This window comes from Cyphomyrmex costatus, unplaced genomic scaffold, assembly GCF_001594065.2.
Source record: "Cyphomyrmex costatus isolate MS0001 unplaced genomic scaffold, Ccosl1.0 scaffold70, whole genome shotgun sequence".
Classification (NCBI taxonomy): domain Eukaryota; kingdom Metazoa; phylum Arthropoda; class Insecta; order Hymenoptera; family Formicidae; genus Cyphomyrmex; species Cyphomyrmex costatus.
The window spans coordinates 2,011,554-2,027,300 of NW_017280267.1; the positions used below are offsets into that span (position 1 = coordinate 2,011,554).

Genomic DNA, 15,747 nt, shown 5'->3' on the forward strand with positions numbered 1-15,747 from the left:
TCAATCTGATAGCCGAAATATATAACACATAATTTTTTGTCAAATTATATATTTAATTACAATTCCTCTAGTCTTCAATGTGAATTGTTTTTATAATGTTTTATTATCAAATAGAATCGACTCTTACATACACCTTTTTATTGTTTATATAATTGTTGATAAAAAGTCCTCGTATTGAATTATTTATTTTTAATTTGATATACTTCTTGTTTGCTTTTACTTTCCACCCGATTTTAAATCTTATCTTTACAACATCTATTTAATAGTATATTTTATCATTCAATCTTTGAATGATTAGTTTTAATATTGATTTATTGTATCTCTTTATAAACATCATTGTACTCCGATATAAACTTTGTATATTATATAGCGAGAACATTTTACCTGTGCATTCCAACTTTTTATATTATAGCGAATGATCATTTAATATTTTTTATCTTTTTGACTGTTATTTTTGCGACTCTTGTGAATGTACACTAAGGTTCGTAAATTCAGTTTGCAATTTTTTCATATTTTACGTAAACTTTAATATCTCGATGATTAGAAATTGGAGAGAAGTTTATGCATTTTAAAAAGGAAAAATGTTCAAACTGGCGTTTGAATTTTGTCTTTGTGAGACTTTGCTCTTAAATTATATAAAATTCAAAATGAATACTTTTTTAATATTTTTGTTATTTTTTGAAGCGCTTATCTGGATAGAACGTAATAGATTTTACAAACTTTAAAATGTTTTTAGAAAAAAATTTATTATTATGATTTTTTGTAAAAATATTAATTTTTTTATTGTATAAAACTTTGACCCAATTTTAGAAAATGTATTGATAGTGAAAAAAAGTTTGAAAACATTTTTTTTTAATTTACTTGAATTGAAAGCACATATAATAATAAATATTTTTTCTTTCTGTTTTTTTGTAAACTTCTTAGTTTCGAAGCTAAAAAATATTTTATAAAGGTTAAATTTTGCGTAATAAAATTTTACATAATAAAAATTTTTTTAAAAAAGCATTGCAACCTTTTTTCAAAAGCATTTTGAAGCTTAGTAAGTCTATTTTAAAATACTGGTCTGTTAAATTTTGTTCAATCCAAACGTTCCATCTAAATAGACCGCTTCAAAAAGTAACAAATATATTGAAAAAATATTATTTTTCAATTTTATATAATTTAGAAGAGTAAAATATTACGGAGACAAAATTTAAACACGAGTTTAAAACTCTATTCTTCTTTAAAATGTATTTAAAAAATATCTTTTTTGATACTTTACGTTTAATATTTGGCGAAAACGAAAAAGGAAGTTCTAGTATAATCTGGTGCAGGAATAAAGAAAAATAGTTTTGAGATTATTCGGTTTTTCATCACTGTGTACTACTAATATGACTACATATTTTACTCTTCTCATTTTGGTTTTTACCATTGGAATTCATGTATGTATATTATTGAACAATTTAAGCAGTACAATTTCCGTTGAAAATGGTTCGAAAATGAGTTAAAACGTCTGGGTAATAATATTAAGATGCCATGCTAATAATGTTAAAAATATTTACAGATTTGAATCATGTTATTTAATAATTATGTAAATTAATAAAAATTAATCAATAAAATTGATCAAGTTAATCTAATAAATTAGATACATGCAACCGCTGGATAATAATCTTGGAGCAACTGTGCTTGAAATTACTGCTTCATCACATATAAGTATAGTTAACAACTTAAATTATATTAAGAATTTTAATTTAACAATCGTTGCTCCAAGATTATTATTCAGTGGTTGCACGTATTTAATTTATTAGATAAATTTATCAGATTTTATTAATCAATATAATTTTTATTAATTTATATAACTATTAAATGACGTGATTCAAATTTGTTGAAAACATTTTTTTAATATTATTAATATGAAATTTCAATATTGTTATGTGTATTGTTGCGTAAATAACGTATATTTTTTATGCAATTTTCACATTTTTAAACATATACATATCTAATGAACAAAATCATGAATTGTGATTATATAACATCAATTGCATTTTATTACATTCTTCACATAAACAAAGGAATTTGAAAAGAAAATTATATAAATGCTGCTATTATGCGTTAAGTACATACGTATTTCATACGTATTATATAATATTAAATAATTATTTTTCTTGACGTGATAAAAAATGCTAGTGTTACATAATATATTTGTACATTTATAAAATTTATAAATTTTTTAATTCTACTTAAGAAAAAAAATTTTTTTGCGATGTTAATTACATTTTATTTAACTGGATATATATTTTTTACTTAATCCGCGATATTTTAAGAACGATGTAATATAATTATGTAAGAATATTAAATTCTGACGAACGTATTCCATTTATTAAACATTCACAAGATATTTGTGAGATTTCCTCGTAATGCGTAGCGACTCATTCAATTCTTGACGTATCTAGGTATTTCCTCCTAATAAATTCCCCTATTAAATTGCAACGGAACAATATTCAGCGGCAAATCCTGCAGTCTCTCGTAAATCCCCGTCACGTTTTTGTCACGCAAAATATATAATTAAATGAACTAAAATGTGACTAATAATATTACTGTGTAAAAAATATTGGATTGTCAAAAGTAAATTTTGTTAATTAAAGTGATATTACGTGATTGTAGAAAAGTGAACCGTGAAATAAACTTCTCCTCACATTAAGTTTATTTATTTGCATCGTGACGTCCTGATGTCCGATAAAATGGCTTGGACAGGAAATGTAACGTAGTGGGGTGTACGGTCTTACACCTTAAAAGCCTTAAGTGTTGTGAGAAAAAGTCAGTATTCAGTTGATACTTACAATCGGCGGTAGTTCGACAGATTTTTCCGATTCGGGTTTGACGACAGATGCCATCTGAAACGCTAAAAATAATAATCTAACTCAGAAAAAAGACGATGCAATCATAAATATATAAGTAACGTCAATTCTATAATCAGTTCTATAGTTTTTCAAATATTTTAATATAACTGCAATTATTGTTGTATCAAATTACGTACTGGATTGAGAGTAAGTCAACTTTCTTAAAATTAAGTCAAGTAACAACCTTAAAAATTTAATTTAGTTAATAATGCAAGTTAATTTATAATAAATGTAATTAAATTAAAAGTTAAGTTAATAACAAAAATTAGAAGAAGAAGTCTTAATAAGAAGTTTTAAAAGTTAAATTTGTTTAATTATACAAAAAAAATTTTTTAGTTAAATAGAGTATGAATCATGTAATCATTCATTTAACGAAACTAGCAATTGTTTGTAAATTCTTTTCAAAAGTGTCGCCCTTCTAAACTTGCCGACCATATGCAGTGCATACACATTAGCTTCAGTATTAATGTTAGTAAGGAACTGATATGACCGGTAACAAATAAAAACTCAATTTTCATTCATGTGTGACATGTGTGACATCGTAGTCACGAAAAGCAAGTTGCGCATAGTCTTGTGACGATTTCATTTATGCCACATAACTAAAAGTTTAGTTTACATTGCATGCACTTAATACCGAGTATTAACTAATAATGACTTTCTATTGAATTATTTTAATTTCGGTGATACGTGTAAACATATTATCTGAAATAATTATTGGATTTAACGAACTCACCTGTGAAGTTCAATCCTGATTATGCCCGTGGTCTCGTCCGGATGGACATAACTATGTAATTGTGCAGGGGCACAACTACATAGTTATGTCCATCCGGACGAGACATAATTTACATTTATCGTGATGTCATAAGCGAGAAATGGCATGTTCATTTTTGTTGCGTCCCATTTTTCAATAAAGACAATTTGGATAAACCTTAATGAGATGGCTCTACAACATTTGTAAGAACGGGTAGATACTATACTTTCCTCCCTTGATAGTCAGTAATTGTAAAAGCACGTATAAAGTAAGCCTATATTCAGCAAGAAACATGCGGTTTAACAGCTGTCGAAACAAGTGAAAAATACGCTTTTACGTACGAAATTCCAAGATAAGTGTAGTGTCTGCCCATTTTTAGGACTTTCATAAGTACGAGATAGTCATATTTTCACAATTAAGCATATAATATGAAAATGGTACACAATACAAAATTTCGTTGTCAAAACGCCACTTTTCACACCTATTAGTTTAGCCTTTTATCGTGGCGAGGCGTTATAAGACAAACAAGCACGAGCCCATGTTCGTGTGCTCGTCTTCGGCTCGAAAATGAGCATACATGCTCGTACTTTGTTTTTTTAATCGGGGAAATATTCGTTTTCGTCGTTTGTAATTTAAACTTGAATATATTTTTATAATTACGTACAATTAAATAACTGCGTTCGATTCTCATGAGCCCAATCATTATGATTTTAATATGTCGTTTAACATTATTAGGATCAATCTAAGATGCGTATAGAGCATAAAAAAAAGTTTGCCAATTTAACTCGTGTTGTTACTGTGGTAGTTTAGTACTTTTAAGACCGAAAAATTGTTTCGGCGCGCAGTTTAAAGAATTACGTACATAATACTTCACTTGAAATTATACAATCACCTAAGATCTAGTTACACTTTAAAGACTTTACTAATTGATATTTATAAATATTAGCAAACCTATAACTGTTAGTCTAATAAGATTGCATTTTCAGATTAACTACCAACAACATGGTCTCGTGTCATAATTTTAATAATTATCTATCAATTGCTACTATTAGTTTAAATACAATTCTGATCGCAGCTGGGCATTCTGAGCTTAAAATAATTAATGTGGTAAGTGTGTACTTATTAGATAATATTATTTTTGATCATTTAAGCATCAAAAATTTATTTTTCTACGTCAAATCACTGCTTTAAGGCGCTACTTTGGCGGGAAATTGTCACGCCTAACAACTCTGCATAATTTATATGAATACTAGCCTATATGTTATTCCAAAACAACTATACTATTTCAATGATTCTTTTCATTTACACTTTGTAGGTATTTAGACATGGTGATCGAACACCCGATAATAATGGTCGCGAAATGTTTCCAAATGATCCGTATGTAAATTATTCCTTCTATCCAACGGGCCTTGGACAATTGACAATAGTAAGTATCACATAATATCATTTGTAATGTATAAGAATACGAGGATTGCTATTTATGTATCCGGAGAATAATTAACAAAAACAAATATTTATCATTTAAATGGTTTTATTGTTTTTCAAAATATTCTTCGCGATGATCAATAGATTTTTGCATACGTTTGAACGAATTTTCATAGCACTTTTGATTGAGGTATCGCTGCTATTAAAGTATTCTTCTAGATCTAAGATCTAATTGAATAGTAAAAGGATTTTATGTAGAGATGATTAAATATTCTTATAAATTCTTTATTAATTTTTTGAGTTTAATTGAATATTATTTAACAATTGATCAAACTTATAATCCTTTACAGGAGGGCAAGAAACACGAATACAGATTGGGCAAATTTTTGCGCTCTAGATATAATGACTTTCTTGGCAGTTTGTATACGCCAAAAATTCTTATAGCTCGTAGTTCGGATTATGAGAGAACGAAAATGTCTCTACAACTTGTTCTCGCTAGTTTGTTCCCACCAAAAAGTGTACAACGATGGAATCCTCTTTTAAATTGGCAACCAATCCCGACATTGTATGCTCCACGTGTCGATGACAATATTATTCTTGCCGACGAGTGTCCACAGTAAGTATAATAGGAAAACAGATAAAACGGGCAATAAATAAGAATTTAAATAACATTAATGTCTTTTGTTAACCATTCAATTATATGTATAATTATAATAATTATAGCTATATATGATTATATAAGAATATAGTTACAGAATAATTTTAAAAAAGATATATTTTGATATTAATTTTTTAGATTTATTTAAAAAACTAATATAGAAAATAGTAACTTGATTTACATTTTAAAACATTTCCAGATACCTCGAGGAATACAATCGAATAGTGAACTCGCCTGAAGGGCAAGAAAAGATCGGCCAATTCAAGGATTTGATGGGCAACTTAACAAAATTAACCAACAAGAAAATAGAGACGGTAGAGGACCTTTACTTTCTTTATCACACTTTCGTAGCCGAATCTTCTTTAGGCTTGATCCTTCCTGAATGGGCATATGACTATTTTCCTTATGGTCCATTATTTGACGGAATTGTAGCTGCATATAATATTAGTAACTTTACTCCTTTAATAAGAAGGTTATTCGCTGGTAAGTTATGTTTATCTTGATAAAAAAAAAAATTTATTTAGTAATATATAAATTAACAATTATTAAAAATGTAAATTGATAATTATACAAAGTATGGCAGGAACTTTGCAATAAATTTTGTAAAATTGAAAATATCGGCAAACAGTAAAAGTCTTTTACAGTAAAAACGTACTTCGTTTGAAAAAGCTGCCAATAACGCATAGTAATGGCATTACAATTCAACAAATTGACCTTTTTTGAAATTAAATAATTTTAAAATTAATCCAAAAAACACAAAGCCGTTTAAAAGATGATTAAATTGTTATAAAGATATTTCTTAGTGAAAAAATATACTTAGTGTCGATGAAAAGATAACTAAAAGATGATGCCGCACTGCTAGTCATCTTCATACACTTACAAGTATGGTAACTAAAAGATGATTTCTTGTAGATACATTTTCATCGTTTTGAAGACTTTCTTTAGTTTTTTATATTTTGGCACACATAACGTTTAATAATATTAAATTCATGAATTAATTTTTACACAAAACTAAAAGAAATTTGCGATCGCGTGTACTTGTTTGTATATGTTATACATACATCGTCTGCTTGCGACCGCATGCACATATACCGACCTGTAAATAGCGATCTATTGTTGTAGCAACCCGTGTCTATCATCAGGAGGTAGATAAATCCTGTACCCATTATAATTGTGATTGGAATAAATAGTTCTGTTTGTGAACGATTTGGTGTCTCACGCTTTCTTAAGCCTTGGCACCAACGAGCAAATTCCGGCAAGAAAAGCGTACATCACATAATTATTATTAACTTTTACATTGTTTCAGGTCCAATGATCCGTGCCATGACGGACAATATGATAGCTGCACAAAATCCGAATATTGCGTTGAATACAAAGATTTATTTATACAGTGGTCATGAAACCAATGTTGCAAGTATGTTGCACGCGTTTGGTGTGTATAAGCCGCATGTACCTGAATATTCTAGCGCAGTTATTTTGGAATTGCAACAGATTGAACAAGAGTACTATGTGAAAGTAAATGTTTTTATCATATACACATAAGTATATAGGATGATTTGATCCAGAATGACGACCAAATATTTCGTATGCTGAAAAAGTAGACTAAATTGATTGAAAAATTTTCTATCATTTTGCAATTTCCACAATATATTTAATATTTAGTATTAATTATTTATATTAATTATGAAAAATCGCCGAATATATTGCGGTTTTTATATTTTCAATAACTTTTGTTCAAGTATTATCAATTTTACAGAAACATAGCAAAAGATAAAAATTATTTATTTTCTTGTCATAAAATTTTTTTTAGAATTCTTTATCAACTGTTTAGTACTGCTTTTTCTTATTAGGAACTATTTTTATCAATACAAGAAAATACGAAAATACTAAAAAATTTTGAAAAAATTATTAAAACTATGAGATATCATATAAATAAACAATTTTTGTCACTTTTGCTGCTTTTCTGTAAAATTGGTAGTACTTAAATACAAAATTATTGAAAACCAATATATTCGGCGATACTTAATAATTAATATCTTGTTAGCTATTGCGAAAAATGCAAAATGGTAAAGGACTTTTCGATTTAGTTTAGTCCGCTTTGCTTTATCAGCACACGAAGTATTTGACGATCATTCTGGGATATCCTGTATGTGTCATTCTAATAATAATAGAAGAAATAATACATATAATTAAATATCGTATATTATATAAAAAATTGTTTTAGCTTGTGTATTATCGAGGCATTCCACCAACTGCCAAAGACCTTAAAATCCCAGGTTGTGATATACTGTGTCCTTTTGATACGTATTTGGATTTAATTAACGACTTGATCCCATCTGACGAAGAGATGATTTGCGACAAAAGACAGACTCCCAGTTACGCTGGCACGGAATATCCTGCTGGTTTGCAGAATGTTTTGGAGAATTTAATTAAAAGATCAGCAATTAAGGAGAGCACTTAGTGATAAAGTATATGCCATGATAATTGACATAATTATATGCACTCTGCCATAAATATTGCGATAAGACTTTTTTTCATGGAATCATTTGTTTTCATGTTATTTATTTAATCGCTATTAAATATGTATCAGTATTTATATCCCTTCAGACCGTACAATTTTTATCTGAAACATTTTTCTGTATGTTTTATATTTTCCGAGATATTCTATTGTTTTCAAATTTTCACCTTGTATAAAAAATATGTCCATATATATACATCCTTATCCACATCTAATAATAAAAAACAAGTTTTCCGAATCCATATTCTCTTTTGAATATTAATAATTGCTTTATTTAAAATGTTAACCGAATAAGTTGTTTTTCGGTTTGTAGAGGTTTGCAAATTTGATTTCTTGAATTTTGACGAATATATATATAGTACATACACTATACACGTATATGTGATTCCGGTCTGCATGAGTTCATTTCCTTATGTCTCATGGTGCGGAAAAATGCAGAAGCGTAATCTAGGCAAGCCAATGATATAACTGTTCCCATAAATACAACAAACAGATCTATGGGAAAAATCTCTTGGCACACGCTAATTACGCTTCCACGAGTTTCGTTCTATGGGATGACATAAGAAATAAAGACATGTTGAGCGCAATTGACGGAATGTTTGCGATTGAACAGATACTTTTCCGCCAATTCCAGAACCTTCATTACTTCTGATTACAATTTCAAGATAACGTTATAATCATTTTTTACAAAACCATTTTAAATATAAAAAAATCACTTTTATACATTAATTCGAAATTTTTTCGAAAACTTGACGTGCTAATGAAATTTAATATCAAATCTTATTAAACCGTGAGAGTTTTTAAACTAAATACCCATGAGAACAAGCCGTGGTCAAGCTGGATCTTGAATGCTTTTTATATAATTTCGTGTGAATTTATATACTATATGTATGCAAATCCCTAAATGCGTGCTGAAATTTTTTTTAGACCTACAACGTAACTAATAAACTACCGCAGTACTATCACGAATTAAATTGACTAACAATCTAACAATATTATTTAATGCTCATTGCATCTTGGATCTTAATAATATGTTGAATGACATATTAAAATCTATGAATGGCATATTAAAAATCTGTAAATAATTAAGTCGAACCCGAATCGCCTGCTTTACGCGCAAGTGTCCTAGTCAGTTAAACTACCGAGGCCTTAGCAAATTAAATGAAATTTAATTTGTGACATCGTTTTCAGCATCAAAAAATCTATAAGAAACACTTTATCTGATTAAAAGAAACATTTTTTTGTAAATTAATATTACAGTGTGTTAATATTATCTTTGTTCATAGTTTGTTCATGTAGTACCAAATCCATTTATCAACCCATTTTATTGATAATGTGATACGTAGTTCACATCATTTTAAAGGTATAGCCTTAAATTTATAGTATATTACGATTAAAAATGGAGCCAGATAAAGAACATATTCGCCACTGCCTTTTGTTTTGTTTTTACCAAAAGAAAAGTGCTGCTGATGCACACAGAATTATTTGTGACACATCGTGAAAATATTATTATAGTCATTAGGCGAATTGGTTTAAACGATTTAAAGACTGTGATCAATATCACCCAAGGAGAACGAGACAAACAAAATAATGTCAATATGACGTTAAATTGACATTATTTTGATTGTTTCAACACAATTGGGAGTTGATCATTCAACAATTGTTCGCTTAGTTTAAATGCAATGGGAAAAATCCAGAAGTATGGAAAGTAAGTGCTACATGAATTATCCGGACTTGCAATGCCAGGCCATATATTGCTAAAGAGACCAAGGAAGTTTCGTTAAAATTAGAATGGGATGTTTTCCCGCATCCAGCTTACTCACCAGACGTTGCCCCTTCTGTTCATTATTATAGTTTAGATCGATACAACACGGCTAGTGAGAGCATCTCAAATGCCGATATACGAAAATGGGTCGTCGATCAATGGATCGTCTCAAAAGATAATTCCTTTTTTTGACGTGACATCCGTATGCTGCCGGAAAAATGGAAAAAGTCATGGAAAATGATGGGAAATATATAATGTACCGATAATTTTATTGTAATAAAAGAATTGTAAAAAATTTGCAAGAACTTTTGTGCACTGACGTAATATAATTTATTAAAAGCATTTTTTTTTTAATTTTTTTTATTCTTTATTTCTTTCAATGCAACTTTATACATATATTTATTTTACGTTAATAAGCTATTTCTTTATTACAGTGAAAAGAGCGTAATATTTTAAGTATGTTTTTACCTCTGTTTACATAAAGCTTATTTTTATCAGTTTATCGTTGTCATGACATTTATCGTTCTTGAGGTAGAATTAACTATAAATCTAATGGCATTATTACTCTTTCAGATTAGGTGCTGACAACATGGTCTCACTTCACATATTCGAAAATCATTATTTGTCGATCAGTCTAGTCATCGGCTTAAACGTTATTCTATTAACAGTTGCACAACCGGAGCTTAAGTTAGTTAATGTGGTAAGTTTAATTAAATATCTGTATTGTTGACGACTTATCGAGCATAATATAAACATTACACCAAATTATTGGTAAGAAAGTTCTCACACTTTTATTTATCAGAAATTTTTGTTTTATAATTTTAAACATTTTTATAAAAAAAATATCTTAAATTATCTTCCTTAAAGTATTCTAAGTTTATACACACTTCTTAAAAATATCTTAGATTTTATGAGTTTTCTTTGAAAATTATACAATGAGAAATTATGTAATTAAAATATTTCAGAATTTATTTAATATATCTATGTATGAAGAATATAGAAGTGATATGGAATTTCTAAAAAGTATTACAATTCATATAAAAATATGAAAAAAGTTGTAAAATTACAAAAAAAATTTGAATAGTTCTAAAATTTGCATGAACAATTCTATATAAAAAATTTTACTGAAATTAATAGACTAGATTTATAATTGTTTCATTATACTAATTATACTTTGGACGAAAAAATTTGACTTCGTTTTTACAAATCTGAATAATAATTTCTGATGTATTTTTGTCTGTAAAACATAAATCCGTTGGTCAAATTTAATTATCACGTCACACTTTTGATAAAACTGAAGTTGCAAAAACTAAAAGCAATTTTGAAGGTTTTTATGATAATGTAATATATGTATGTATATCAGTAGCAAATGTTCTAAATTTCGTTAATGCCATGCAAAGATTTCAACTTTTAACTTAGAATTTTTTGTTTTTTTTTTATTATAATTACGATTTAATTACAATACAATTTCATGTTAGATTGCATCGTGCAATCTTGTAAATTATTGATAATTCTGTGTACTGAAAAGAAAATATCTTGATTCTGAAAAGTTTATCCATACAGCAGAAATGTTTGAAATACATCATAGGGATATCCTGAAGATATCACTCCAGCCATAAATGATAATGGAATTGACGTTGATTTAACGTCGAAATTATCAAATTGATGTTGAATCGACATCGATTCCATCATTTCTGATTGCGACATATCCCAAATATATCTTTAGGATATTCCTATGATGTATTTAGGACACATCTGCTGTGTGGATAATTGATTTTAAAAAAATAATTCTTTTAATACTTGCAGAGAGAGAAAGAGAGAGAGAGAGAGAGAGAGAGAGAGAGAGAGAGAGAGAGAGAGAGAGAGAGAGATAAAAATAGAGAGAGAGAGAGAGAGAGGAAAAAGACTTTCTTTATTTACATAATACTTTATTTAAATTCATTTGGCCAACAGAGATTCGTGTTAATCAAGCAAAAATATATCGAAAACGACTATATAATTCATATTTGTTTTGAAAAATGATGTTGGATCGATGTAGTATTACTGTTATGCAGGTATTTAGACATGGCGATCGGACACCTGACAATGGATATGAAATGTATCCAAATGATCCGTATTTAAATTACTCTTTCTATCCAGAAGGCTTAGGACAGTTGACCATTGTAAGTATTAAGTGTAACGTTGCATTTTTTCATGTTCCTGCAAAAGAAGACAGTTTAGAAAATTAAAACAAATTAAATTAAATTAATTCCTGCAGAATTAAATGGCTAAATTTTATTATACAATATTATAAATATTATACAATATCATAAATCAATTATAAATAATAAAATATTTTGGATATTATATAAGTTGGTATACTCGATGAGAACATAAGTAATAGATTAATTCTAATACTGATGTACTTTGCTTTAATTAAAAAATAAAATAAAATTTGAATTAAATTTTACATAACACTATCTTAAAGCTTATTAAATTCTCTTCAAAATGACCTATTATTTTTTTTAATTCTACCAATAAACATTTAGTAATTACACAAAATGAACTCGGTATCTCATAATAGGGGCCTTTCCTCAAATTGAGTTATTTAAATATATGCTTCAATATAGTAGTATCAATGTAATTGTAAATTTAATACATTTTAATAATCAAAATCAATCTATGATATAATTTTCCGAATTTACTTAAGGAACATTTCGCCGATAATCTTGATTTTGATATGAATTGTATTAAATTTACATACTTATGTCAAGATGAAAGTCGTTGAAGTTTGTCCGTCCAAAATCAAAGTTTTTATTGCTAAAATTACTCTTTAACTCTAAATATCTCAGAAACTAGACTGTCACCTAGTTGTGAAAATAAATTCCAGAATCATGATGTTGACAGCATTTGTCAAAGTCAAGGTTATCGACAAGGTGTTCTTTAATGTAAATAATTATCTAATGTTCTAGACGGGGAAGATGCGCCAATATAAATTAGGACAAATTTTGCACAGCAGATACAAAGAATTTTTAGGAGATTTATATCTGCCAAAACTCGTTGTAGCTCACAGTTCAGATTATGATAGAACGAAGATGTCTCTCCAATTGGTTCTTGCTGCCTTGTTTCCGTCAAATGTTCGACAACAGTGGAATCCTGTATTAAATTGGCAACCGATTCCAACGTCGTATGTGACACGTGTTAACGATAATTTCTTCTTGCCTGACGAGTGTCCACAGTAAGCATGACTGATTTTAAGAATGAAACAAAAAATACTATGGACAAGAAATCATTGATTGCACGGAATTGATACTTTGACTTAAATTATTTGACATATACATAGTTAGAAATATATTAGAAACAAAGACGTTGAAAATATTTAAAGTACAAATCTTCTATAACTAGATAATCGGGTCATAGTCAGGTTTATTTTTTTCTATCATATTAATGTTAGCAATCTAGTTATGTAGAAGTTATGTGATTCAAACAACTAATAAAAAGCCAATTGGATAAATAATAAGAATCCAATAATCTTATTGGATCATATAATATGTGTATTTGAAAACTTAAGAAATAGGAAATACTGGCCATTTTCAGATATCTCAACGAATATGATGGAGTACTGAATTTGCCCAAAACGCAGAAACAAATGTCTCAATTCACGAATCTGATGAATGAATTGACGAAGTTAACCGGCAAGAAGATCGAGAAGCCTATTGATTTTTATTATTTGTATCATACTTTCATGTCGGAGTCATTTTTAAACCTGACTCTTCCTAAATGGGCGTATGATTATTTCCCAGACGGTCCACTATTCGATGCGATCATAGCTGCATACAATATTTCAAATTCTACTCCTACATTAAAAAGGCTGTATGCTGGTAAAAACTGAATTCTAAGTTTTATTTCTTTCTAAGTTTCTTTTATCTTTTTTTATGTTATTTCTTTTATAGGCCCAATAATTCGTACTATATGGGAAAATATGCTAGCTGTTCAAAATGCGAGCTCAAATACGAAAATTTATTTATATAGTGGTCACGAAACTAACATTGCAACATTGTTGCACGCGTTCAACGTGTACAAACCCCATGTACCTGAATACTCTAGCGCAATTATTCTAGAATTATTACAACAAAATGATCAGTATTATGTAAAGGTGAGTATATTATTAAGGAACGTACAAAATTTCTAATTGATATCAATTAAAAAAGAGATAATTCCTCATAAAAATGTAAAAGTAAAATCTTAAATTAATATCCGTAAACATGTATGGTATATCAATTATTAATTTTTTATAACGTATAATAATATTAAACAACAAAAACTCCTGTATAAATCAAATATAAACTTGGAGAGAAAAGGGTGTATACAGATTGACGATTATGATTAACGGATAAATTATCAACAAGATATCGACGATTCATAATATTATAATATATTTAGTATGTCTTGTAAGATATACTAAATATTATAATATTATATGAATTGTTAATAACATTATATATTCATAATTTATTTATATGCATCATATCGACGATTCATAATATTATAATATATTTAGTATGTCTTGTAAGATATACTAAATATTATAATATTATATGAATTGTTAATAACATTATATATTCATAATTTATTTATATGCAATAAAAGTTTTTCCGATTCATTATCTATAATTTAGCTCGTTTTAATTTTGACCTGGGATATTCAAACTTCATTTGCATCGCATATTATACGAGCAAGAAATTATCAAATAATTTTATACTTTTGCTAGTTTAAAAAATATTATTATGTATGAATTAAAATCATCTTGACTAAAAATATAAGTCTTTTATTCATATGTATTTAATTTTATTGGACAATTTTCATTTAATATTGTTGATTAATTTATAATTTTACAGATTTTACATTATCAAGGTATTCCACCGATCATTAACGAGCTTAAAATTCCAGATTGCGAAACTATTTGTCCTTTCAACAAATTTTCAGATATAATTCGAGATTTACTTCCATCTGATAAAGAAATGGTTTGCGATAAAAGGCAGACTCGAGATTACGCAGATACAGAATATCCTGCTACCTTGGAGACCAATGTATACAATTTAATAATAAATAAATCGTCGACTTTATCATGTAACTAGATAATAACGACAACATATATCTGATGCCAATTTGAATGTTCACATAAAGTATTCTAAATATATATATTATAATTTTATAAATAAATATAGCTTAATTAATATTTATAAATGTTAATCAATACATATTCAGTAGTATATTGATTTTATTTCTCCTATTTATTGTCCAAACTTTATTTATTCCTTTCAAAAACATGATACCTATTTTTTATTTAATTACTGTATCAGGAGACGTGGTAGCGTATATTTCTGTGCTACACACAACATTATAGCAGAGAGAAGCCTGAGAGCGGCTATCCCCGGGATTTAGCTGCAACTTTATTTTGAAGCGCCTCTATGTCCACAAAACGTGGACATTGAACTATGTAGCCAATGTTCACGATCGTGTCGGTAATGTCCATGATTTTTTGGTTCGAATCTACCCTAAGTCCATTATTATCGATCCGTTAGACAAATAAAGATAGACAATCAATCGATTGTCGTTTGCTCACCCTTAATTTAAAAGATACAAGAAAATTAAGTTTTGGTATCGAATTAAAAAAAAGATTTTTTTCTTCATGCATTCGTTTGCTCATCGTTAGTTTGTTCATAAATCTTTTGAACTAAGGGTGAGCAAACGAAAATTCCAACTGAGAAT

At 28.1% G+C, this 15,747-nt stretch overlaps 1 protein-coding gene across 1 annotated transcript; it reads left to right on the top strand.

Annotated features, from left to right (window-relative positions):
- Window positions 1–2,949: 2,949 nt before the first annotated feature.
- Window positions 2,950–15,134, top strand: Acph-1 (venom acid phosphatase). Its single transcript, XM_018548079.1, has 14 exons — window positions 2,950–3,026; window positions 4,617–4,737; window positions 4,946–5,056; window positions 5,406–5,671; window positions 5,913–6,196; window positions 7,020–7,228; window positions 7,938–8,111; window positions 8,897–8,901; window positions 10,570–10,696; window positions 12,051–12,158; window positions 12,948–13,213; window positions 13,573–13,856; window positions 13,929–14,131; window positions 14,874–15,134. The coding sequence occupies exons 2-14, from the start codon at window positions 4,633–4,635 to the stop codon at window positions 15,111–15,113; spliced, it is 2,382 nt and encodes a 793-aa protein (XP_018403581.1). The 5' UTR covers window positions 2,950–3,026; window positions 4,617–4,632; the 3' UTR covers window positions 15,114–15,134.
- Window positions 15,135–15,747: the final 613 nt, after the last annotated feature.

Coding starts and splice junctions, on each gene's coding strand:
- Acph-1 (XM_018548079.1), top strand. CDS start 4,633: ATGGTCTCGTGTCATAATTTTAATAATTATCTATCAATTGCTACTATT. Junction 5,057..5,405: donor GCCTTGGACAATTGACAATA/GTAAGTATCACA, acceptor AATCCTTTACAG/GAGGGCAAGAAACACGAATA. Junction 6,197..7,019: donor AATAAGAAGGTTATTCGCTG/GTAAGTTATGTT, acceptor ACATTGTTTCAG/GTCCAATGATCCGTGCCATG.